General features: G+C 39.2%; 1 protein-coding gene across 1 annotated transcript in view; it reads left to right on the top strand.

The window, feature by feature from the left end:
- LOC127646277 (phosphatidylinositol 3-kinase regulatory subunit gamma-like) overlaps positions 1-25,066 on the top strand; it is a 342,067-nt gene that overhangs the window by 92,309 nt on the left and 224,692 nt on the right. Inside the window, exons 3-4 of the mRNA XM_052129786.1 lie at positions 17,862-17,957; positions 18,406-18,483. Of these exons, the coding sequence (XP_051985746.1) occupies positions 17,862-17,957; positions 18,406-18,483 (174 nt within the window). The remainder of the gene's footprint in view (positions 1-17,861; positions 17,958-18,405; positions 18,484-25,066) is intronic.

Below are 25,066 nucleotides of genomic sequence, written 5' to 3'. Positions count from 1 at the left end.
GTCATGAGGCCCCCTAGTGATTCCAGCCCCCCTGGTTGAGAACCACTGGTCTAGAGCATTATTTTGTGTGTAATAAGAAGCTGCTGGGCTTGGATGTGTAATATGTAATAAATATTTAGTGGCCAGCAGGAGAGAGTTGGCCTACATTTGCTTTCTCTTTCTCCTGTCTTACTTTCGAATGCAAATATCTGCGAGGAACGCTGCTAACTTATCTCCCACACTCACAAAAACACAAGGCTCAGACATATAATAAACATACATGCCCAGCAAACATTCACATCAAGAAGAAAAAATAACTTCAGTATGCTTTTATCTCCCTTTTCTTTTTAATTATGCATGCCTCAGTGGACCAAGGTCAGGCGCTCTTGAATGAATACATTTGTGGCACACACACATACGTACACACTCCAGTTTCGCCTCGGTAGTGAAGAGGTCTTTAATAAATCATTAAGAGACCTGCAGTAAGTGAGCATTAATATTCACAATGCAAAGGATGGAGACCTCCAGATTGCTGTCCGTGATGCACACATTTCCATTCACCTTATGCTACTATATATGGTCACCTACACAAAACTATGTAAATATGTATATACAGAATGCCTAGGGTTACAAATATTTTATTCATGTTTAATATTTTATTCATTAATATTTTATTGTAGTGAATTACATTGGTGGAGCAATCTAGAACCCTTCCAGAACAGAATTAAATATCATCATGTTCATTCAGCTCCAAGAAACTGTTGTTGATTCCCAAACAAAAATATAACAAAGATGTATTCGATTTGCTGCAATCTTTGTTCAATAATATGTGGAAATTTCATCATATAAGCCTACAGTGCTTTTCCTTTTTCTTTACTGTTTTTTTTCTTCTCGTTGAGGCTTTGCTTCCCTAACTGCTCTTTTCACAAATAACAAATATTTCCTCAGTTACTACAATCCCTTTCCCTCTCTCTCTTTCTCCTCCTCCTCATGGAGTGCTCTAATTGAAGAGGCATGTGGTCTACGCCCCTCTTTTGGGACTCTGTCATTGGCTGCAGGCAAAACATCTGAGACCAGGCCCATGCCAGGTGGCATCTTGTTAAGAAGGCCATGCGCTGACTTCCCTCTCTTTTTCTTTGACTAGATCTATCACTTGATTCACTCTTTCGCTGCTTATGGTCCTCTTTCTTTCCGCTTGCTCTCTCTCTCTTTCTCTTCTTCTTTCTGTCTTTCTCCTTACTTGAAAATTAGATGCATAATTATCGTTTTCTTTCTTTCTCTCTTTCTTTCTTTTTCTTTCTTTCATTCTTTTTCCTTTTTTGTTTTCTACATTTCTTTCTTTTCTGCCTTTGTTTTTAATGATTTATTTTTTTTTATTCCTTTTTTATTCCCAATTTGGAATGCCCAATTCCCAGTACTTAGTAAGTCCTCGTGGTGGGGTGGTTACTCACCTCAATCCGGGTGGCGGAGGATAAGTTTCAGTTGCCTCCGCTTCTGAGACAGTCAGTCAGTGCATTTTATCACGTAGCTCGCTGTGCATGACATTGCGGAGACTCCGCATGTGGAGGCTCATGCTACCCCCTGTGATTCTCACACAACTTACCGTGCACCCCATTGAGAGCGAGAACCACTAATCACGACCACAAGGAGGTTACCCCATATGACTCTACCCTCCCTAGCAACCAGGCCAACTTGGTTGCTTAGGAGACCTGGCTGGAGTCTCTCAGCACACCCTGGATTCGAACTCTCGACTCCAGGGGTGGTAATCAGCGTCAAAACTCGCTGAGCTACCCTTGAATTATTTCTTGTCTGTCTTTCTGTCTTCTTTCTCTTCCTTCCTTTCTTTCTTTCTGACATTCTTTCTGTCTGTTTTTCTTTTCAGTCTATCTTTCTGTTTTGTATAGTTGTGCATGTACAGACTGAGGTTGTTTCTGCGCTTTACACTTTTTATTATCTTTTAAAATCTTTTCATTATATTTAGATACAGGTAGCATACATTTTACATTTACATTTAACATTTATGTAAAATGTCCAAAGTGACTTACAAATGAGGAGAACAATAGAAGTGATTCATCCATCAAAAGGGCCTGTAATACAAGTATCACATAGCTTGGAGCAGTACACATAGCAAAGAATATTTTTTTTTAAAGAACATGAAGGTAGTGCGTTAGTATGAATGGGTTAGTTGTTCATGAAAAAGATGTGTCTTTAGCTGTTTTTTAAAAGAGGCTAAATACACAGCCGCTCGGGTGGTATTGGGCAGGTCATTCCACCAATGGGGAACAGTCAAATTAATGGTCCGGGACAGTGATTTTGTGCATCTATGAGATGGCACCACATGGCACCGTTCACCTGCAGAACGCAGGCTTCTGGAGGGCACATAAGTCTGAAGTAGTAGTTTTGATATTGGGGTGCAGAGCAATCAATGCCTTCAACTTAATGTGAGCAACCATTGGCTGCCAGTGCAATTTGATGTAGAGAGGTGTGGTGTGCGCTATCTTAGGCTCATTGAAGACCACTCTCACTGCCGCATTCTGGATCAATGGCAAAGGTTTGACAGTACATGCTGGAAGGCCTGCCAGAAGAACATTGCAATAGTCCAGCCTGGATGAACAAGAGCTTGGATGAGAATTTGTGTAGCATGCTCCCATCTTCCTGATATTGTACAAGTCATGATCAGGCAGTCCTTTCGATGTGGTCTGTGAATTTCAACTGATCGTCAAACACAACTGCAAGATGTCTGGCTGTCCTGGACGTATCGTATGGTAATTTTGATTTGTATGGCACAACACATATCGTTTCAAAGCAGATTTACAGGAAATTGTGCATTAACAAACAATTAAACTGTAATATATATACAGGCTTGAGTCATCATTGTGTAGTTTGATTAAATATGATTGTAAATTGAGTTTAAAAATAGATAATAAAATAATAATTGTATTTAGAACCCCAGTGAGCAAGCCGAAGGTGACTGTGGCAAGAAACACAAAACTCCAGAAGATGTTGATTAATAAATAACCCTCTGGCTAACCAGCTTGAATATAATGCCAATATTAGTTATTTATTTTCAGTGCAGTTCATGGTTTAAGATTAGTAAACTATGTAAGTGTTAAGGTCCAATGTTTAAAAAAATATATATTTTTATTATAATTTTTTTATGAACTGTAATATTAATGACAAATGTGTTTGAAGTCCATCCTGGATTAACTGCAGTAGTTCATATAAATGCGTTGTCCATTGTTGGTTGGCTGATGAAGTCTTTTGTTGATAATTATATGATAGTCTATATATTTTATTTCAAGAGTGTAGTCCATCAATTGACAAAGGTGATGCAGGCAGATATCAATGAGGTGCATCACAGTTCAACCGGCAGGTCATTTCGGTGAGGTTCGGTGGGGTCCATCCTAAATCCAAGGTTCAGGCAGTGGCATATTAAGTATCCAATGTCTTACAGTTGGAGTTGGCATCAGTTCATCCTCTGAAGTCCATCATAAAAGGCTGAAGTGATGTCTGGCTAGTACCGGCTGCATTTAGTTGTCATCACTTAGAGACACATAGCAGTGGAGTCCGACACCAAGCAAGAATAGAGCTGGATCTGGTCAGCTCTGGTAACCTCGGGATATGAATTGTTGACAAGTATGTATGTAATATATAATTGTTGATACGTCTAGCTGAATAGTGAAGTTGTGATGAATTGCTGGGCTCGCTGGAAGCTCAAGCAGCTCTGTCTTAGCAAGATTGAGTTGGAGGTGATGATCTTTCATCCAACATGAAATGTCTGCTAGGCAGGCTGAGATCCGGGCCACTACCATCAGATCATCAGGCTGGAATGAGAGGTAGAGTTGTGTGTCATCAGCATAGCAGTGATAGGAAAAGCCATGTGCCTGAATGATGGATCCTAGTGATGACATGTATATAGAGAAGAGGAGTGGTCCAAGCACTGAACCCTGAGGCACCCCGGTAACTTGTTGGTGAGACTTAGACACCTCTCCCCTCCAAGACACCTTGAAAGACCTACCTGTGAGGTAAAACTTGATCCAGTGGAGCGCGGATCCTGTGATGCCCTTTGCCGTGAGGGTTGACAGGAGAATCTGGTGGTTTACTTTGTCTAAAGCAGGAGACAGATCCAGCAGGATGAGTATGGATGATTTGAATGCTGCTCTCACCAGTCTCAGAGCTTCAGTAACTGACAGTAGTGCAGTCTCTGTAAAGTCTCTGCTTTTGAACCCTGACTGGTTGCTGTCTATCAGGTTGTTCTGTGTAAGAAAAGATGAGACTTGGTTGAACCAGACTGTTTCAAGTGTTTTAGCAATGAATGGGAGGAGGGATACTGGTCTGTAATGTTCTGAAAGTGCAGGCTATAGGGTAGGTTTCTTAAGCAGTGGAGTTACCTGAGCCTGCTTAAATGTGGTGGTAAAGCTACCAGTGAGAAGAGATGTATTGATGATGTGAGTGAGAGCAGGTAAGTTTGAAGGGAGAAATGGCTTGAAGGAGGTGGGAGGGGATAGGATCAAGGGGGCAGGTAGTAGGATGGCTGGAAAGGAGATGTTTGGAGACTTCCACTTATGAGGGGGGTAAGAAGGAAGCATGACAGCTAATGGATGTTATTTAATCTATGACAATTTTGGCAAAGTCATTAGCTGTTAGAGATGATGCGGAAGGGGGAGGATGTGGGCAAAGGAGAGAAAAAAAGTTATGATAAATGTGCGTGTATCAGAAGAACTGTTAATTTAGTTGTGATTGTATGATGCTTTTGCAGTGGAGATTTTATCAGAGAAGGAAGAGAGGAGTGATTGGTACATATTTAGGTCAGCAAGATCTTTAAATTTTTCCTCTCTACTGCTCTGTGTTTTGGATAGCCAGGGGGTGGAGGGTGTAGCACTGTCTGGCCTGGATGAGAGGGGACGAATGTTATCTAGATAAGATATTAAAGTGGAGTATAGAGAGTTAGTAACATTATTTGCATCATGTGAGGAGAACTGGTTAGAGGGAGGATGTGAGGATGCCACCATAGAGGAGAGACTGGAGGGCGAGAGTGAGCATAGGTTATGCCAAAAAGAGACCTGACAAGGACTGTGTGTTGCGCAGGAGACAAGTTAAATTTGAAACTGGCAGTGGAGTAACAAGAACATGATCACTGGAGCAGTTACGTGTGTAGATGAGGTCCAGTTGGTTACCTGACTTGTGATTTGCCACAGTTGTTTGAGGTCAAACGAGGCAAGCAAAGTGTGGAAGTGTGCAGCCTGAGGTATTTCCAGGTGGATGTTGAAGTCTCCAAGTACTACAAGAGGGCTGCCATCTTCAAGGAAGTTTGAGAGCAACACATTCAACTCCTCCAAGAAGTTACCTAGCTGAACTGTGGAGCGTTATGTCACTACAAAATGTATTTTAACAGGGTTGGTGATAGTAATCGGATGTCATTCAAAGGAGTTATTGTCACACAGAGACCCCACCTCTCCCATTCTGACAGGGGGTGTGGGAGAAAGTGAAGTAGGTGGAGAGGGCGGCGGGTATGGCAGTGCCCCCTGGTCTGATCCAGGTCTCAGTGAGTGCCAGAATGTTGAGACCTGAATGACTAGCAATGAACGGAATGAAGTCAGCTTTATTTACAGCAGACTGGCAATTCCAAATACTGATAGGAAGAGAAAGTAATTTTGCAGAGGTTGTTGGGATAGTGCACAAGTTGTTAGGATTGTGCTGTCTCCTGTGTCTGGAGCATGAGTGACAAGTGTTAGTGATAGTAGGAATTTGGAAAAACGTAGTGGTATAGGATAGAGAAGAAAGATGTCAAAAAGCTGTAGACAAAACAAGCATCACTCATTCAGTATTAGAATATTTATAATAGAATAGAATATTTCCTTTTCCCCTCAAGCACTGTTCATAGTGTTTAAATTTACTAAAACTGGTCAAAATGTAATAGATTGACAATATCCCTCTTGGTATCACTTTTTCACACTTCATCATTATCTTAATCTTGGTCTACGTGCACCAGATACAATTTGTGGGAAATATTGATTTCTGTAATGTATTTTCTTATTCCTTCAGGAATAGACAATGAGCATATAATCAATTCTTGGGGGTGAAGTTGGAGCCCATATCTGGACAACTGGTTTGGATAGTGCATCTAAATTCAATTATTTACACGGACATGTTTTTGCCGTTATCTTCATAAACTATTCCGAACACATGCTCAGCATGTGTGTGCTGGTCAGTAAGGATTTATTGTGTTCTCACGAAATGTTAGGTGTTTTGGAAGCATGCCGTAATAATCTTTCCCGTGTTGCAGGGGGAGGCACATGCTATCACAAGTGATTGATAAGGATGTGGACTGCAGGAATTAAAAAGCTGTGTAATGTGTATGCATGTGGGTTTTGTGTGTGTGTGTGTCCGCACCACTGGGCTAAAGATCAACAAGACATATTCTAGTGCATTTGAAGCAGTATACATACTTTATGTGGTTATTTTTCTGTGTGCCATGGCAAGGGACTGCAAACTTCTTTCATCACTCTAGCCTATGGCAGGGTCAAAGACTAAACAGCCCTTATTTACACAGTGGAGCTGAGCAGGTAAAGAAACAGGAGAGTTTCAATTTCACACAATAATGGAGGAGATGCCTATATTGTAGCTGGAAGAGGGTGAAGGATGAAGAAGGGTGGGGAAAAAAGCAAGATAAATCCTTCAAAATCATTCTAAAGATTTACTGGAAGAGACTAATCCCTTATCACATTAGCAGGACAGTTGTAGCTGCAAGCCTTCATCTGTGTGACCAGCAATTTTCCTCACAAATCCAGTTCCATTGAAGTCAGAGTTCGGCTCACTTTGTTTGGATGTTGTGAGCCATGCTCTGGGATTTGTGTAAATAAAACTTGATTCATTATATAACATTCAAATTTTAAAGAGGAGAAATTAGGGTGTAGAAATAATGGCAAGCAGAAGCCTTATTTTCAGGTTTTGTTGTATGGATTAGATATTAATTGGTGCTTGTGTAACAACATTGAGCTACAAAATTTGAAACAGTGTCTCTCAAATTCCTTTATATATCCTGAATGTTGTATAAATTGGGTTAATTGGTATAATTTTCATCAAGCTTTTATATTACTTTTATATCTTTTATTTTTATCTTTAAAATTAGCTTTGTATAAAAACAGTAGGCTACAAGTTTATGTTTTGTCCTCATTTAGGTTGCTTTGTAAACATCTGTGTATGTCTGTGGATATATGTACAACATTCCCAGTGTCTTATGTAAGATGCCATGAGTGGCTTGCACCATTCTTTTGTCCTCTCAAAGCATATGCATATCTCTATCCCACAACCTGTAGTCTATTCATCACACGAAGGCTCATATATCTGGATCACTGTGAGATAATCAGGCTAGTGTGTCACCCCCTAGCGGTTAATGCAAAACATTGCTGCATGTGAGGTTGACAGCATATTAGGGGATGAGAGAGCAGGCCGATGTATCACACTTTCAAGGTAAATGAGTATAATAATAATTGTTCTGGTAGTTAGGTATATGTGTGCAGAATATAAATTAATACAAGAGCTGACAGTGTTTTGAATGAACAGCGATTTAAGAAATATGCATTAGGTATAGTTATATTTACTGAACAAAATTAGCTGAAAAAGAGATTATTCAATTGAAATTTATTTTTTCATGTTTTTGTATGTGGTATTACGTGTTTCCCACATTTTCAGATGGCTGACCCCTGACTTTGGACACTTAATGGCTTTGTGCAGAAGTGCTGATCCATTCAGTAATTTCCTGTCATCCTGTCCACAGCTTGTTAAAACACACACACACACACACACACACACACACACACACACACACACACACACACACACACACACACACACGCGCACACACTCACTGGGCAATGAAAACCCTAGAAATTGCTTTCTGTCCTCTTAATAGAAAACGGATAAGATCTGATAGGCTTGTGTGTTCTCACAGTGCAGGCTTTTTACAGTGACAGCGACACCCCTGTAGTTTAACACAGTCTTGCAATTCACACTCATAAACGTCTATTTTGGGATCAACAATAGACATTAAGGAGTGATGCGTATACTTTTTAAATGCATTCCACTACAGATTACAGAATACATGCTGTAAAATGTCATTTGTAAAGTATTCTGTTAGATTAATCAAGGTCATAAACATATTCTAAATACTTTGGATTACTTCTTCAGCACTGATACATTTTTTCACTTGTTTTGACTATAAAAACTCTATCAGTACAGTAAAACAAAATAAACGTGTTAAAAATACATTCTCTGAAAAACCTAAATATCTTATGCAGTGTAAAAGATAAATCAAATTGATCTTGTTTTAAGGATTTTTTTATATTTTTACAGGAAAATACAAAACTTATTATCAAGAATATGATTTTTGCCCTAATATCAAAAGTCTTACTAGAAAAAAAAAGAAATTATGATCCAACATCAATTTTCTTGAATATAAAAATATGATCATGTCTGGTAACGTGCATGTAAAATGGCTAGAAATAGCATTTTAGCTTAGCATAAAGCTGACAATTTACACAAGATTTATTATTAATTCTTCTGCTCCAAACTTACTTCAAATGTACTTATCTTTCTGCTCGTATGAATGTAACACATCATAAGAAAGTGTTTCACCGCTGTTCAAATGCACTTTGGATCGCACCATTTATATGTAGATATGTTTTCCATCTGAAAGAACTAAATATTAAATGAAACAAATGACAAAAAAAAAATGCAAAGTAATCTCTTCAGTAATCAAAATACTTTTTGAATGTAACTATATTCTAATGACCAATGATTTAAATTGTAATTGTAGTGGAATACAGTTACTTATATTTTGTATTTTAAAAAGTAATCCCATTACATGTGTTCTGTTACTCCCCAACCCTGCTTACATAGGTCCCTTACCTACAGTACCAGCAGATTTTTTTCCTTCCTTTTTAAACAGCAGATTTTCTGATTTAATGTAGAGATAGTTCACCCAAAAATGAAAATTCGCTCACAATTTACTCACTTCCATGCCACCACAGATGCATATGACTTTCTTTATTCTGCAGAATACAAATTAATATTTTGCAAGTGAATGGTGACCAGATCTTTCAAGCTCCAAAAATCTAAATCTGCTTAAATACATAGCTGTAGTAAAATATGTTTAATTGTGCATATAAAAGAGTCAAAACTAGTGCTATGGTGGACAATTTGTTTATATAAAAAATACACAACAAACTATTTACATTAATTTTTACATAAAGTATTTACAAACCATTATAAAATTGTACATGTTTCTAGCAACATGCCAGTCATTGTAGCAGTCACATTTGTGTACAAAGCACATAGGCACAACACAGGAGAGTACTTCACTGGTGTCTTTGCATGACACTGCCTGCACTTCAGACGACCAGCGGTGCAAGATTTGGTGATGTGCAACAGCCTGTGATGTGCTCTTCGTGGAGCAGGAGATACGGGTCTGGCTGTGGATTGAGACCCCAACTCTGCCATTCTCCTCAGCAAGGGTCTCTCTGAAAGCCCTCCTCTCTTGATGAGGTGCTGTCCTGCTGCTCCACTTTATGTGGCCGCTTGCTGAGTGGGGGATAATAAATAAATGTAATTTACAAAGCTAGACACAACTTCTCCATCTTTTCTGTATTCTATATATATATATATATATATATATATATATATATATATATATATATATATATATATATATATATATATTAGTTTTTCTTTTCGAGTGTGTAAAAATGTATTATTGTATGTATATTTACTGTAAATACTGTATACTTTGCCAATGTACTATGGAACAAAGAGATGGGCCTACACCTCCCCATGAATTCAGCACTGTAACAAATAGATGGCCCTACACCTCCCCCAGCATTGTAACAAATAGACTCTCAAACACAACATATATTCTTATTTTCAACTTATATTTATTGATTTATTTACTATATATATATATATATATATATATATATATATATATATATATATATTTTACAGTAAATATACAAAACATCTATATAGCATGTCAATAGATCTGAAACAAACAATGAACTAAAAACACGCACAAACGGTTCAAACACTCACTGAGGAAACACAGGACAAAGGGTAATTACAAAATGTGTATTCATTATTCAAACTAAAGCTTATTTATGCGGAATATACACTGCTTGATGTCATGATTTAGATTTGTACCAGTGTTATCTTGCAGTTCTGTGCTTTTAAATGTGCAGTCAAAGATTGCCTTGAGACTCCCAAGATATCTTTTGTGCCACTCTGTATTAAAGCCTTTTTTTTTTTTTACTTGTTTTTAGTATTATAGTTTTGTGCAATAAGATGTTATAGTTTTGTAGTTATAGCCTATTTATTTGTTGCATAACCATTAGTTACCATTTGAAATGCTGCTTCTGAAACAGGTCTGATATGCCTGAAGTTGAACTTTTCGCAATTTTTCATCAACTCACATCACACGAATACAAATGACTAAAGGCCACTTTGTTGCTGCAAATCGCTGAAGATTGTCAGTTTGATTTGCCCTTTATATGAATTTATGTTGAAATTATGTTGAAAATTATGCTTTTATTGCTTAAACTTCATTGTGTCGGGCCTGGTTGGGACATTATCAACTTTTTACTTTTTTTTAGCAATAGTTATACTTTTCATTAGCTTTACTTTACATTAGCTACACCTATCATTACATTAGCGGTGCTTTGGCTCTATATACAGAATAACAATTTGTCAAATATAGCATTTGTATTTAAATAAATATTTGAAATGTTTGTAGTGCCTAATATCTGAAGCAGGGCATTATTGCATTAGTTTCATCTGTGGTATTTTTCTCAGTTCAGCTCAAGCTGAAAAATCGCTTTTCCTGGGCTCTGCGCATTCCCTGTTGTTCCACCCTGTCGCTCACCCATCAATTTGTGCCTCACATTTTGAGGAATTGCCTCAGAGATGTTTTCTGACAGTAACGTTAATCGAAGCACCAAATGAATGGTATCACTGCAATTTAAAGTAAATATGCCCACCACCTCCTACACAAAGCCAAACAAACTGTGACCACATGCACTCGCACATAAAAGTCCTGCCACACACGTGTGGTGCCAGAAACATAAAAATAAGTTCACACTGCCACAGATCAAGGGCAACATATTGACATTTAGAGCGTGTTGCAAATAAACAGTGGGAAAATACCAACTCTCTGAAATGATCTCCAGATGCCTCTCAGTTGTTTTCCAAATTGATTGTATTTGAGGATGTTCAGGGGTACCTGCATAGAAACCTCACCTTATAATTAGTCAAATGTTTTTTAAATATGTAACATTTATGGCAAAAATTCACACATATTAAGTAGCTCTAAAGCATGTTCAAAACAGAAACACAGATGTTTTGGGATGTAAATAATGCTTCCAGTATAGACAGTTCTGTTACAGAACTGACAGAACATGAGAGATATGTTGCAAGGTGATGCTTGCCTCTGGTGTAGACACAGTTGGCAGCATCCTTCACATGAAGCCCTGCCTCTGCTCTCCTGGAATGCTGACCGTGACACTCATCACACAAATCTGAGGAAACTAGCTCGATATGCCACCACATGAGTTCGCTTAGTGGCAAGTCACCAACTTAGTCTCATGACTACTCATATAAATCTTTTATGAGATGGCGAAATTGTAAGATATCTTACAACTTGGCTCGTACAAAAAGGAATGACTTTTATTACCATAGAGACCAACCAGTCAACAATCAGAATTTCAAATGGATACAATACAGGCATCAAATTTTAGGTAGCTTTCTATTCAACAACAAATTTTGCTGCTCATTCCATATTTATTTATGCAGTACAAAAGACTGATTCATGTCAACAACCTGTAATACTCTTCCCTCGTCTCTTTCCATAGCCCAATGTTTTCTTTCTTCTGTGGTACACAAAAGTTACTTTCCTATTTAAATCATTGTTAGGTTTAGGTTTGGGTTAGGGCTTACACGATAGGAAAAATCATAAAACAATGTTCATTGGTTCGTTATTTTTCTCAATTTGAGAAAAATTCATATGTTTTTGAACAAGCCAACTCGTACAATTTATTATGATTTCACCATGACTTGTTATAAGACTTGATTGGTGTAACATTTGTATAGCCCTTGAAACACACACACAAACACCTCCCTCTCTCACGTTTCTGTTGTGAACCATTTGAACGGCAAGAAGGAAATAATAATATTTCCCCCTCCTTTTCTTAAAAAAAAAAAAGCACAAATCTGGGTCACAGTGAACACTTACAATGGAAGTGAATGGGGCCAATCCATAAACATTAAAATACTCACTATTTCAAAAGTATAGCCTCAAGTCATAAAAATATGTTTGTTAACATGATTTTAGGGTGATAAAATCACTTACTAAAGTCAGTGCCAATTTTACTATGTTGCAATGACAATGCAATGTCAACAAACCCTAAAAGCCTAAAACGACTGTAAAAATTACGATTTAAACAACTTAACAGCTCAAAAAATACATGAATGAAAGTGCTTAAATAAAATACAATTAAATTAAAAGCTTAACATTTCTGCCTTTAAATCCTCCACAAATTGGTCCCATTCACTTCCATTGTAAGTGCCTCACCGTAACCTCGATTTTTGCTTCTATTTTTTTTTTTTTAAGTAAAAGAGGGGCATGTCAAAATACATTTTTGTGTTAATCAACATTATGCCACAAATTATGTTGATTGAGCTTAACTTGTAATGACTCCAGAATATTCGTTTAAGATTGTGTTCAAATGGGCTTCCTAATATCACTTTTGTGTCTTCACTTTCATTTGTGTCACCATGGGCATCAAATTATCGCTCCAAAATCCAAAATCACTATATTACATTTTATATTTTGAGCACAGCTTCACATTAAGCTCTTGTCCTCTAAATCTTGCATTAGCTGCTCACCAGCAATTAGGCAATGTGAAGCTTCCAAAACAAAAGGAACAAGAGAGAGGCAGAGGAAGTCAGAGAGAAAGAGAGAATTATGATTCCTTCCACAATGCTCTGACCTGTTTGTTCATTCATAAGGCGTTCCTTGTCGAGGTCCATAGAGAAACCAGCAGGATGTGGAGCAATTAAATGCGCCACATGTTGTTGGAATACCAATGTGCTCTGCCGTTAACATGTGTAATCCCAAACCTCCAAAGTGTTTGTGCCACCTGATTCAAAGCCTCAAAGGTACATTTCATTAACCTTTTTTTTCTAATCACTCATCTCCCACTTCCCTATTCCTGTTGCTTCATTTATAGTATTAATAAAGGATCACAGCAATGTGTACATTTGCAAATAGTAAGTCAAAAGCAACGTTTGCCCCAATCGGTTCCTATGGTGTTATGAATATAGCTGATTACCAACCACAGATGCGTATACGTCTGATTAGATTTAAACCATCATGCGACACGTCAACTAAACATTTTACATGGTGCTTTAGCAAACAAGATTTTCGCTCTTTAAATCAATGTGGCCTAGAAACATTTCCCGCCTCTAAAATTAGTGTGATTCTCCTGTGTGAAAAATTTCAGAGAAACTCAACAGGGGCCACTGCTGTGCAGATTAACGCACCATTTACACCCATGCTTCCAAACACAAACTTTTCCTACTGTCAACAGATGCTTCTGTGTGAGATTCTGTTAAATAAACAGCCTTTTCCTAATTACTGAAAGAAAGATGGAGAGATAGCATTAAGATCTGTGTAGACATTAGCGGGTGGTACACAACAGTACTAATTAGTGTTGTCACTAACAGTGATTCACAAGGGCCCACAGACAGCACTACAAGTGTGCCACAGTTTCATGGACTTCACCCCTCACATAATGGCGTGAAAACAACCTCACCTTGGAATTTATCACCATAATTTTTGCAATTAAACAAATGGAAATTTTATGTAAATTGATAGATTATCAGTCCAAATGTACCTTTGTGGCTTTATCAATCACATATCAATGATGTAAATGAGTGTAAGAATGTCCCTGCTGAAATAAAACATCTAAACCAGCCTAAACTGATTTGCTGTCTATAAGCTACTCTAGGTGGCCTTCAAGCCTGACTTAACTGTTCTTCAGCTAGTCTAGCAATCTGTCAAGTTCCAGTAAAACCCCTCTTAAACCAGTTAACAGACTAGACTTACCAGGCTAAACTACAAGTGAATACCATCATAAAATACACCTGGCCTCTGAATGTCTCTCAAGTGTGTACGTAAAAATGTTTTGAAAAATGTTTTGATGTAAATTGATGGATTATCTGTCCAAAATGTCACACTGTGGCTTTATAAATCAAATAAAAAATAGTGTGAAAAGGTCCCTGATGAGAAAGAGTAAACACCTTAGATAATTTTAAGATTGTTAGCTGGTCTTTGTTGGTTTAAGATGGTCTTGCTGCTCTCCCAGCATGGACAAGCTGGTTTTCTGTTGGTCTACCTGATCTTCCAGTCTGATCAGCTGACAAGTGCCAATAAAACCCCTCTAAATTTCCCTTTGCATAATTGTGAACAATTTTGTGGGCTTGTCTGTTTGTTGGTTTTAAAGAAAATTGATAGATTATCTGTCCAAATGTCATCCTTTGGATTTATAAATCACATAACAGTAATATAAATGATATAAAGCACAGAAAAAGAAAAAACTAACCTATGGTCTTAGCTGGTTTAAGTTGGTCTAGCTAGTCGTCCAGCCTTGCCAAGTTTGTTTTCACCTGGTCTAGCGGGATTCCAGCCAGCCTGACCAGCTGACTAGTGCCCAAAACCCCAATTAAACCAGCAAACAAACCAGCATGAACTGGATGGGAGACCAGCTAAAATGAGAAAACCATCTTAGGGTGGTTCAATATGGGATGTGGGGGGGGGGGGTTGGGGTTCAGCAATGTTTTTTGTAAATATCTGTTCATCTTTAAACATCTCCAAATTAGAGGTTTTCACGGGTCCACTCTAACCTAACCCGGGACCCTTATGGTTTCGGATCCACATTTTATATGGTCAGCCAGGTCCAGGTCGGGTCCCATTCTAGTGCTGTGGATCCTGGGTCTGTTTAACATTATGTGTAACACCAGAGTCGATCCGAGAAGACCCAGCCGTGATCAGACAGTGCTGATGATTTTGGTGCTGTGTGTGTGTGTTGTGACTTGCAACATTGTAAAAATAGGATGATAAAGTGTGGGTGGGAAATAAGGTGAAAAAACAGAGAGGAGCCACAATGAGGTGAGTAACGTCAAGCAACAAGCAACTGTTATTATAATTCAAAAGGGAAAACTGCTGAAGTTATCTCATGCAAAATACAAAAAAACTGCAAATCTGATCAGTGACAGCAAATGGATAAGCTGAAATAATGAGTGGATTAGTTTAGATATGCTGTTTCAATCAGCAAGACAGGAATCACAGAAAACCTGGATATATTTTACCAACTTTCTTGACAAGGGGGATGGATTATATGCAACACAGCCAGGCACAGGGAAGAAGGCTACTAACGTAACATTAGGTAAGACACAACGTTTTGTTTTCACAACTTGTAAATTAACTTGTTAATAGCAATCAGCTGTGAAATCGGTGTCGATCGGGTCTGTGTCTCCCAGTCGGGTCTGGGTCCCATCTTTCAAATAATAGACGGGTCCGGTTCAGGTCCGTGTAGTACATTTCTGGGTCTGTTTGAGTTCGGGCACACATTTTTGGACCCGTGAAGACCTCTACTCCAAAGCCAATGTGTCCAAGACATATTGATTTACCGACAAGTGGCTGACTGGCCACTAAGCGAACTCATGTGGTGGCATATCGAGCTAGTTTCCTCAGATTTGTGTGATGAGTGTCACGGTCAGCATTCCAGGAGAGCAGAGGCAGGGCTTCATGTGAAGGGTGCTGCAAATTTGTTTTTACCCATATGGCCAGGGTATCTCTGACATAGCACTCTGCATGGACAATACACTCAACAACATATGGCTTGGCCTATAAAATCAGAACCCCTCAAGGATGTTATCCATGGGGATCTGAACACAAATAAGTGCCCACATATAGAGATATATAGGCACACACCCCAACTGTAAGCTATGCAGAAGGTCGGTGCACAGTGGAAGGACAGTGAAGACGGGTAGGGACAATGGTGTTATGATGCATTAGCTCTGTATTTCATTCTGCTGGAGGACATACCTTGAGGATATGATGATTTAACAACCCATTTGGAAAATATTTTTATAAGTATTTGCATGATCAGTCACTCCATGAATAAAATAAATAGCGGGAGAATGGGGTAAACTGTCACTTTTTAGGTGAGAGGAAATTAGATAAAGGTAAAATGAATACTCCTAATTAAATTTCAGGATGGCTGCTGTCAACTAAAATGAAAAGAAAGCATCTAAGCCTATACAAATATGACTTTTTTTAAAAAGTGATCCAGTGACACAACATTATGAGTAGGCCTAAGCTTTGACATGTCACAAGGGGTAAGTTTAATTATTAGGGGATGCTCAAATAATTAAAATCTGAAATATAAATATAATAAAAAACAAAAAATAATATTGCAAAATCCCGTCCGAAGTCTTTTTGTCTTCCCATCCAAAGAAAAAGTTTTAATAATTAGAGTATATGAGGTTAGTGAAACAATTGTCGAGATTTTGTAAGAGTACTAGTATTTGCATTAGTATTTTCTGCATTTGGAGGCAATGATTGACATACCATTCGATTATACTGTACCTTCTATGAAGAAAATTTACTTTGACATGCAAAAAAAGTGCATGTCAAAGTGGATAAATTTGAAAGACTGAAATCACTTATACGTAATTCAAGTGCAAAAAAAGCAAGTGTTTTTAGCACAAAAGAATGCTTACCTCCACTTATCTTCTCTTGCAACACAGCTTACCCGTCAGTTCCCTAATGATTGGTTTGCAGAACAATGAGTACAGTTTTAATCCATACATTTCTTTGTATTGTGTGTAAAGGCCTGAGTATTATGGTGCATATCTACCATGTGTGTGTAAATATGACAACCTGACTGTTCCAACCTAGTCTCATAGAATGAAGAGATTATTTTAACTACATTTTTGCAAACTTACTTTTACATTCTGCTTTCTACATTTTGCTGCAGTTTCCTGGTAAAATGAACGCTTGAGGCACAACAACAACTGTGCTTTTTATTCACTTTGAAACAAATCACGGGTACTATGGCTGTTTATGACTTTATAAACAGTTATTTTTCACACTATTGCTCACACTCTGCTATGCTATGACATAGAAACACTTTTACTGTAACGCATCATTTGAAAAACAATACATTTTGTACATTTGTATTACATTTACATTTACATTTATGCATTTGGCAGACGCTTTTATCCAAAGTGACTTACAGTGCAATTATTACAGGGACAATCCCCTCGGAACAACCTGGAGTTAAGTGCCTTGCTCAAGGACACAATGGTGGTGGCTGTGGGGATCGAACCAATGACCTTCTGATTAACAGTGCATTAGCCCACTAAGCCACCACCACTCTTTATTGGTATTACAGACCAACCTATATTTACACATGTATTCCAACATGATTAGCTTCCGCTCTAGCTCACATGATAGAGTGTTGGTCTTTGAACTTGGAGACCAAGCCTCGAGCTGAGCCAAGGATGCTCAAAGTCCCCCCCAACCACCACCACCCCACTACCCCACCCATTTGGGAAACCGCAGCCAAATGTGTAATGAAGCAGGTAATTTTTGCTTGCTAAAATTTTGCAATTGTCATGTAAATTTCATGAGATCAGGCTGGACTGTTCCCTATGGAGATGTGGGTTTACAGCCAGCCACCTGTTTGGTCCACAGTTTGGGATTTCTCATCACATCTCCCTCTCTCTCTCTCTCCCTCTCTCTCTCTCTCTCTCTCTCTCTCTGATAGGCTCCTGTGGAAAAGGAGATGTTGTGGAGCAGTGTGCTCTACCTGACCAGGTCCCAGAAGTGGTGCTTAGGCTGACAGAGGCACTGGAGCGACAGTGTGAGTTTGCCCCTCTCCCTCTAAATTAACACTTCAGAGAGAGTCATTCACTGGGTTCTGATCACTACGGGGTAGTCTAATTCAATACAATGTATATTGAAAGCTACTTGTAAAAAATGTCCACCTTGATATAAAAACTATTAGTAACTAGTAACTTGCTAGTAATTGTGCATTGCCTACTTTATACATGAGATATTATTTGTATATTTATTTGCATTTAAGTATTCTGATTTTTGGACATGATACCGTGATATTCTTCTTGTTACTTTTGAATACAATGTAAATTAATATTTTGGTCTGATACATTAGAACTATGTGATACCATCATTTTGTGATTTCAATCTCCCACATTTATTCAGTTGCTCAATTTATTGAAACGTTTTGCTTAACATGTGGTGAGACATAGCAGAGTATAAAGATGACCTTTGACCTTTGTCCTGTGCTTAAGGCTGGGAGAGTGAGCCTCTGTACCAGACTGCCCAGGCCTCCACTGGACCTCCAGAATTATATCAGGCTTTAGAAACAGGTCAGTCATGATATTTCTGGCCACAAGTGATTTATCCTGTACATGCTAATAGCAAGGTGTCTTTTCATCATTTGTCGTAATATGCATCTATTAAGGGTTTATATATGTCTTATAACTAAATATGAAATAACCAAGTTTCACAATGGACAGTTTACCTGATTTGGACTGCTTAGCATACCTTTAGTAGTTTACCATTACTATAACTATACAACATGATATATTGTTTTTTTAAATCATGAATGGATTTATGGATTCAGACATTTGATTAACTTGCAGGTAAAAGTTGCTGTAAAGTATTTGCAATTGAAAGGGAAGATAGAAGCAAGGCAAATGTGTTTACATGAAAACATAATATTTAAAACCTGTATGTAAAGAGCACTGTGGTAATTTTTTTTACTTAAAACATAGTTAAATTAAATTTACTTAAACATAGTGCCTTTATATATGTCAAGGCACTGCAGTTCAAAAGGATACAAAGTTTAGTTGAAGTTCATATTTTGCACCACAAGAGAGAGCTCTGGCTCTGTACTTTTTCGGGAGGCGCTGCTTCCAAAAAACTCCAAAAACAACAATTGGATGAGATTAAACATGCGCACACACACATATGCACAATATTCTCTTTCACTCTACACAAATGATTAGGTTGAGCATGAATTTCCCTCAGTAGAGGAAAACTATATTTCTAATGTGTAATTCACATGCATTGAATAAGCGAATTTTTCAGACTGGGAATTAGATTATAATCGGAGGAACTGTGATAGAGATTGTTCTTGCAGCATAAACTCTACTGTCATTGAAGTGCTGGTATATATGGTGTAGCAACACCTACATTAAACCCACACCTCTTTGACTATAGGACACGAGTGCACCATTAAAGCCATCGTTGCAACATACTCTCATGATGAAATTGTAAGGATTCATATGACTTTCACTACAGTCACACAATGCATCTGTCACACATAACAGCTTCCTATAATGTTTACACACTTGACTGCAATTGTATGAATTCGTACTTCTTTGTCTACAGTCACACAATACTTCTTTCAAACACAACAGCTTACTATCATGTTTACACACTCTACTGATCGGTTAGGTTTAGATCATATTAATATTAATATTTAAATAATATTAATAAGCATGTCCTTAACACATCGTGTGTGGAACGTGAGCTTACTTCCGCATTAGACATCCGGGCATTTGCACATGATGAAATCGTATGAAGTTATGCAAACAAAATCTTACGAAATCATACACAATAGCCAACTCGTAAAATATGTATGAATTTTCATGAGATCGGGTTGGTCATTGCCACAACTTCACCATCACAATCTTATAAATTATTTCCAGGTTGACAATGTCAAATGTGCACAAACATGTCCTGGGGAAATGTTCATGTCACTTTCTCAGGAGTACACACATGCTCTATATGTGCACAAACATACATGAATCGATAAAGGGGCAAAGGGTCGTTCACAAGTTGCTGCACAGATTCTGAAAGATATATATTCTGACAGAAAAGGGCTCCCATTTTTTTCTTCTCGAAATGAGGAAAATATATGTGAAGGTTGGGTAGGGTGGATGTAGGCAGATGGTAATGATGGTGACATTTATGTGCTCTGACATTGTGGTCAGGCCAGTTTACAGTGGGGTTAAAAAGGTAAGCCTTTTTTGCATGGGCCTCCTACATCAATTTTAGTTTTATGACCAGTTTGTCTCACAGGAACTCCTTGAACATTCAAATGTTTTGAGGGTGTTTACATGTACATCATGCTTCTAGTCCACTTTCAACATATCTCAGGGGTTTACATTGGGTTTAGATTTGTTTACACCATAACTCTCAATTTCATCTTTTTGATCCATTTAATGAGCCAATTAATTTGCACAAGGGACATTTAGCAAGTTACATGCATACAAATATGCTGATAACTACCAAAAAAAAAAAAGAAAGATAAGTAACTCATGAAATGATTCTTTTCACTCATCAATTAAGTTCCATTAATATATTTTTAATGGGTTTAATTGAGGTGTTTAAAATCTCAACATACTGTACATTGATCCAAAATATACATTTAAACTATACTTAAAAATGTATAAATATCTTACATTGTAACATAATTTCAAACCAAGTTGCATTTATTTTAAAGAAATACTTAGTAGCACAAACACTTATTAAGCAAAGCATTTCACAAAAAGAAATTTTCTATGTTTAAATTATATATTTAAAACAATAATATAATATAATATAAAACAATAAATATATTGCTCAAAATAAAAACGATAAAAAATATTTGGACACTTTCTTGTTGTCAATCTTTGCGGAACATGTCCATAGTTAAAGTGAATGAACTACACCTGTGGTTACTCTGCTGGGACACCTGTATGAGCTTGAGGGTTCTTGACTTTATTCAGTACATCATCTTAAAATCACCTTGGGAACCATTGGTTTTAGCTGGCAAAGAATTTTTTTTAATTTAGTTGTGAGAAAATGTCTAGCATCATTTGTTTGCAGATGACACTTGGTTTTGATATTTTGTACTTGTATACATTAAGATGCAATTAAATATATACATTTTATGTGTGACTTAATATTTTCTGTCCCCAGTCTGTAGGCACCTTTACTTAAACTTCTATATACTTATAACCATAAGTCTAACATTAGACTGGACTTAACAGCATTAAGCCAATCGTGAAACTTTACTAAACCTATCCAGCACATATTTCCTGTTGTTATATAATGGACTGATTACACAATGTGGAAATAGTCACACCATTGCATACACTCTCATCAGTGTTTTGGCAGACACGCACCGTGGTTGCCATTTAAGAGCCCAGCCAAGAAGTGGTGAAGTCCAGTGGCCACAGAAGACTAGAAGACAACATTACATCACCCATGCTAGATTTGAAAATCAACAGTGTGTTGTCATGGAGATGGAAAGATGTTTTAGCCTTAGGGTTACATATTTTAGAGATGCCTCTTTCTCAAAATCAGAAAGAAAAGGGGGGAGAAAGGGAGATATGTGCTCTGTTTCAAAACCTAGTGAGCCACCTACTGAGACAACATTTTAATTCATTATAGGTGCACTCCTGATTGGAAGGCTGTTGCTATTATGTAACTTATTTATGCTGCCTCTTGAAATACCTTGTTTTGACCAAAATCGAAGGCATCGCATGAACCCTATTAAGAGAAAGAAAAACCCATTGCTTGGGCAATTTGTAATCTTATGAAAAATGATGTATTTTTTTTTTCACAAATTCCGTGTTTTCCATTTAATTTTATCTGAATTCAGGGTATTACATATTATCATAAAAATAAAATGAATAAAAAAATAAATAAACAAATCAAATTAATTAATCTCATTTTAACCAACTGAAAACGTCTCGGGTTACATGTGTAACCCTTGTTCCCTGATAAAAGCGGAACGAGATGCTGCGGTTTGCTAAGCGCTTTTGGGAACAATCCTGCATTGTGACCAGCTGTGAATATGTGTGTAACACGTCAATGAACATTGACCGGAATTTATAGCCTCGGCTGGTGAGATCATTAGATGCACCTGTGGCCAGGCTATAAATAGATGCGTCACCAGCGTGTCGTCAGATATCTTTTTCTGAAGAGCAGTCCTGGGACATCGCAGTGCGGCAAAGAAGCGCAGCATCTTGTTCCGCTTTTTTCAGGGAACATGGTTTACACATGTAACCCGAGACATTCCCTTTACAAAAAGCTTCATTATGATGCTGCGCTTTGCTAAGCGCTTTTGGGAACGCAATACCCACGCCGCCGCACTGGGGCTGTCCGGACCCCTACGGTTGTGAAGTGTGCTCACAAGAACGTGAGAGGTCTCAGACATGAGCTTGAGATGTCGACTCAAGGACGTAAGAGCCCGGAGTAGCATAAACATCTAAACAATAAAATCTGACGAATGTGCGTGGAGAGGACCAGCCTGCCGCATCGCAAATGTGTTAAGGCATGAGCCTGCCATAAAAACTGATGAATGTGCGCAGAGAGGTCCAGCCTGCCGCGTCATAAACTTGTTCAGGCATGAGCTTGAGATGTCGACTCAAGGACGTAAGAGCCCAGAGTAGCACGAACATCCAAACTATAAAATCTGATGAATGTGTGCGGAGAGGACCAGTCTGCCGCATCACAAACCTGCTGCAGAGGGACCCCTCTAGCCAAGGCTTTAGAGGAGGCGACCCCTCTGGTGGAGTGAGCCCTGACACCTACTGGCGAAGCTTGAGCGCACCTCATAAGCCAGGGCAATAGCATCCCTCACCCAATGTGACATAGTCTCCTTGGTAGCGGCGGCTGACCCTAGAGGTTCAAAAGGGGGTCTCAACCAGACCCTCCAGGACTATTGCTAATTCCCATGAAGGAGTTCTGGTCATAACAGGAGGCCTCAGTCACATGGCTCCACGAATGAAGTGAGCGAGTAGAGGCTGCTCCCGAAAGGCACCCCATCCATCAAGGCGTGGCAAGCCGAAATGGTGGCCACATAAACACTGAGAGTAGCGGGGCATATGCCTGCTGACAGTTTTTCCTGCAGAAAGTCCAGAACTGAAACTATTTGGCAGTGATCTGGATCTCCACCATGTGAACTGCACCACTTTTCGAAGACACCCCATTTATTGGTGTAGGTTCTTCTGGTAGAGGGAGCCCTAGCACTAAGAATGGTCTCGATAACCTCAGGTGATAGCCCTGTGTCCGACAGTTGGTACCCTTCAGGGGCCAAATATGAAGTTTCCACAATTCGAGCCGGGGATAAAATATCGTCCCCTGCACCTGAGACAGAAGGTCCCACCTGTCCGGAATCACCCAAGGTGAGCCGTCGATGAGAGATATTAGCTCTGAGAACCATACCCTGTTCGGCCAGCGCGGCGCTATCAGTAAGAGGCAAGACCCTTGCTGGCGAACTCTGGCCAAGACTCCTGGGAGCAGAGAAACCGGGGGAAAAGCATACAGACTCAGGGAGAAGTAAAAGGAGATATAAATTTCACCCAGATTTGTTCCACTACCTAGGGGTGGAGTTTCCACTCACCCGTCGGTATTTTCTGTCCCACATACAGGCATCCAGGGATATAAACTTCCCTGAGTGACAGGGGCTTGCCCTGGGCCCCAAGGAGAATCCGACGTGCCAGAAATGTAGCTGACGTGAACGTGGACCTCCTTGATGGTTTATGTAAGAGACTACCGCTGTATTGCCCACCCGCACCAAGACATGGTAGCCTCTGGAAGAAGTATTTCAGGGCCAGAAATACCGCCGTCAATTGAGACAGTTACTGTGACAACCGAGCTGACGACCCTCCCATCCCCTTGAGCTGGACGACCACTTAAGACTGCTACCCAGCCCTTCAGTGAGGCATCTGTCGTTAGCAGCCTGCGATGACAAGACACACCTAGAGTGGGACCCAAGGTAAGAAACCGGTGTCTGAACCACATAGCAAGGGAACGAAGCACGCAACGCGTAACCCTTATTAGCCCTAGGGGACTGGCCCCTGGATGAAATCCCTTGGCTTTTAGACACAGCTGAAACGGTCTCATATGGAGCAGGCCCAAAGGGATCACCGTGGACACAGACGCCATGAGACCTAGTATTTGTTGATACTGGTGAACAGTGCAACCTTGACCTAGCCTGAGTTTGCTCAGGGTGTTCTGAATGGACGTGATACGAGCGGGAGACAACAGTGCCCGCATCGTGATCGAATTCCATATAACCCCCAGATAGGTGATTCGGGTGGGAGAGAGAATGCTCTTTGACGTTGAGTCTCAGACCCGGAGAAACCAGATGAGCTAAGACAATATCCCTGTGCTGAATTGCCAGTTCTTGGAGCTGCGCTAAGATCAGCCAGTTGTCTATGTAATTCAGAATGTGGATGCCCCGGAGTCGTGAAGGAGCCAGTGCTGCATCCATGCATTTTGTGAATGTGCGTGGTGATAGGGCTAGGCCGAATGGAAGAACCAGATACTAGAAGGCTTCGTCCACGAAAGCGAACCTCAGGAACTTCCTGTGCTGTGGCATAATTTCAATATGGAAATATGCGTCCATGAGATCGATCGTGATCAGCCAATCGTAATGTTGGATCTGAGACACGACTGTCTTGACAGTTAGCATCTTGAACTTGAACACCCTGACCGAGTGGTTCAAGCCTCAAAGATCTAAAATCGGTCTTTCAGTAGGTCAGCCTGGTACGCCTGTAACACGGCCATGGTGTGCAGTGCAGCACCAGCCTGACCTGCCGCTTGATAAGCCCTCCCCACTAGCATGGAGGTAGTCCTGCATGGCTTAGTGAGGAGAGTGGGTTTCTTGAGTGATGATGCCGAACCCTGTGTGAGATAGCCAGCAAGCGTCTCTTCGACCGGTGGCATCATTGATACCCCAGTGTCTCAGCACCCACGATAGTCGAGTATAAAGACATCGAGGGTACGTGAACACGGGAAGTATATGGGTTCCTCCATGAGTGAGAAAGCTCGTCATGGAGGTCATCAAAGAAAGGAAGGGACTAATGTAGCGTTCCCTTTTTCTTTTCTTTTTTTATTATTATAAAAAAGGGGGGCTCTTGTTCGCGTGGCCTGTCTAGCTGTAGTCTG

The sequence above is a fragment of the Xyrauchen texanus genome, chromosome 7, assembly GCF_025860055.1.
Source record: "Xyrauchen texanus isolate HMW12.3.18 chromosome 7, RBS_HiC_50CHRs, whole genome shotgun sequence".
NCBI lineage: Eukaryota > Metazoa > Chordata > Actinopteri > Cypriniformes > Catostomidae > Xyrauchen > Xyrauchen texanus.
This window is presented reverse-complemented; position numbering and strand designations above follow the sequence as displayed.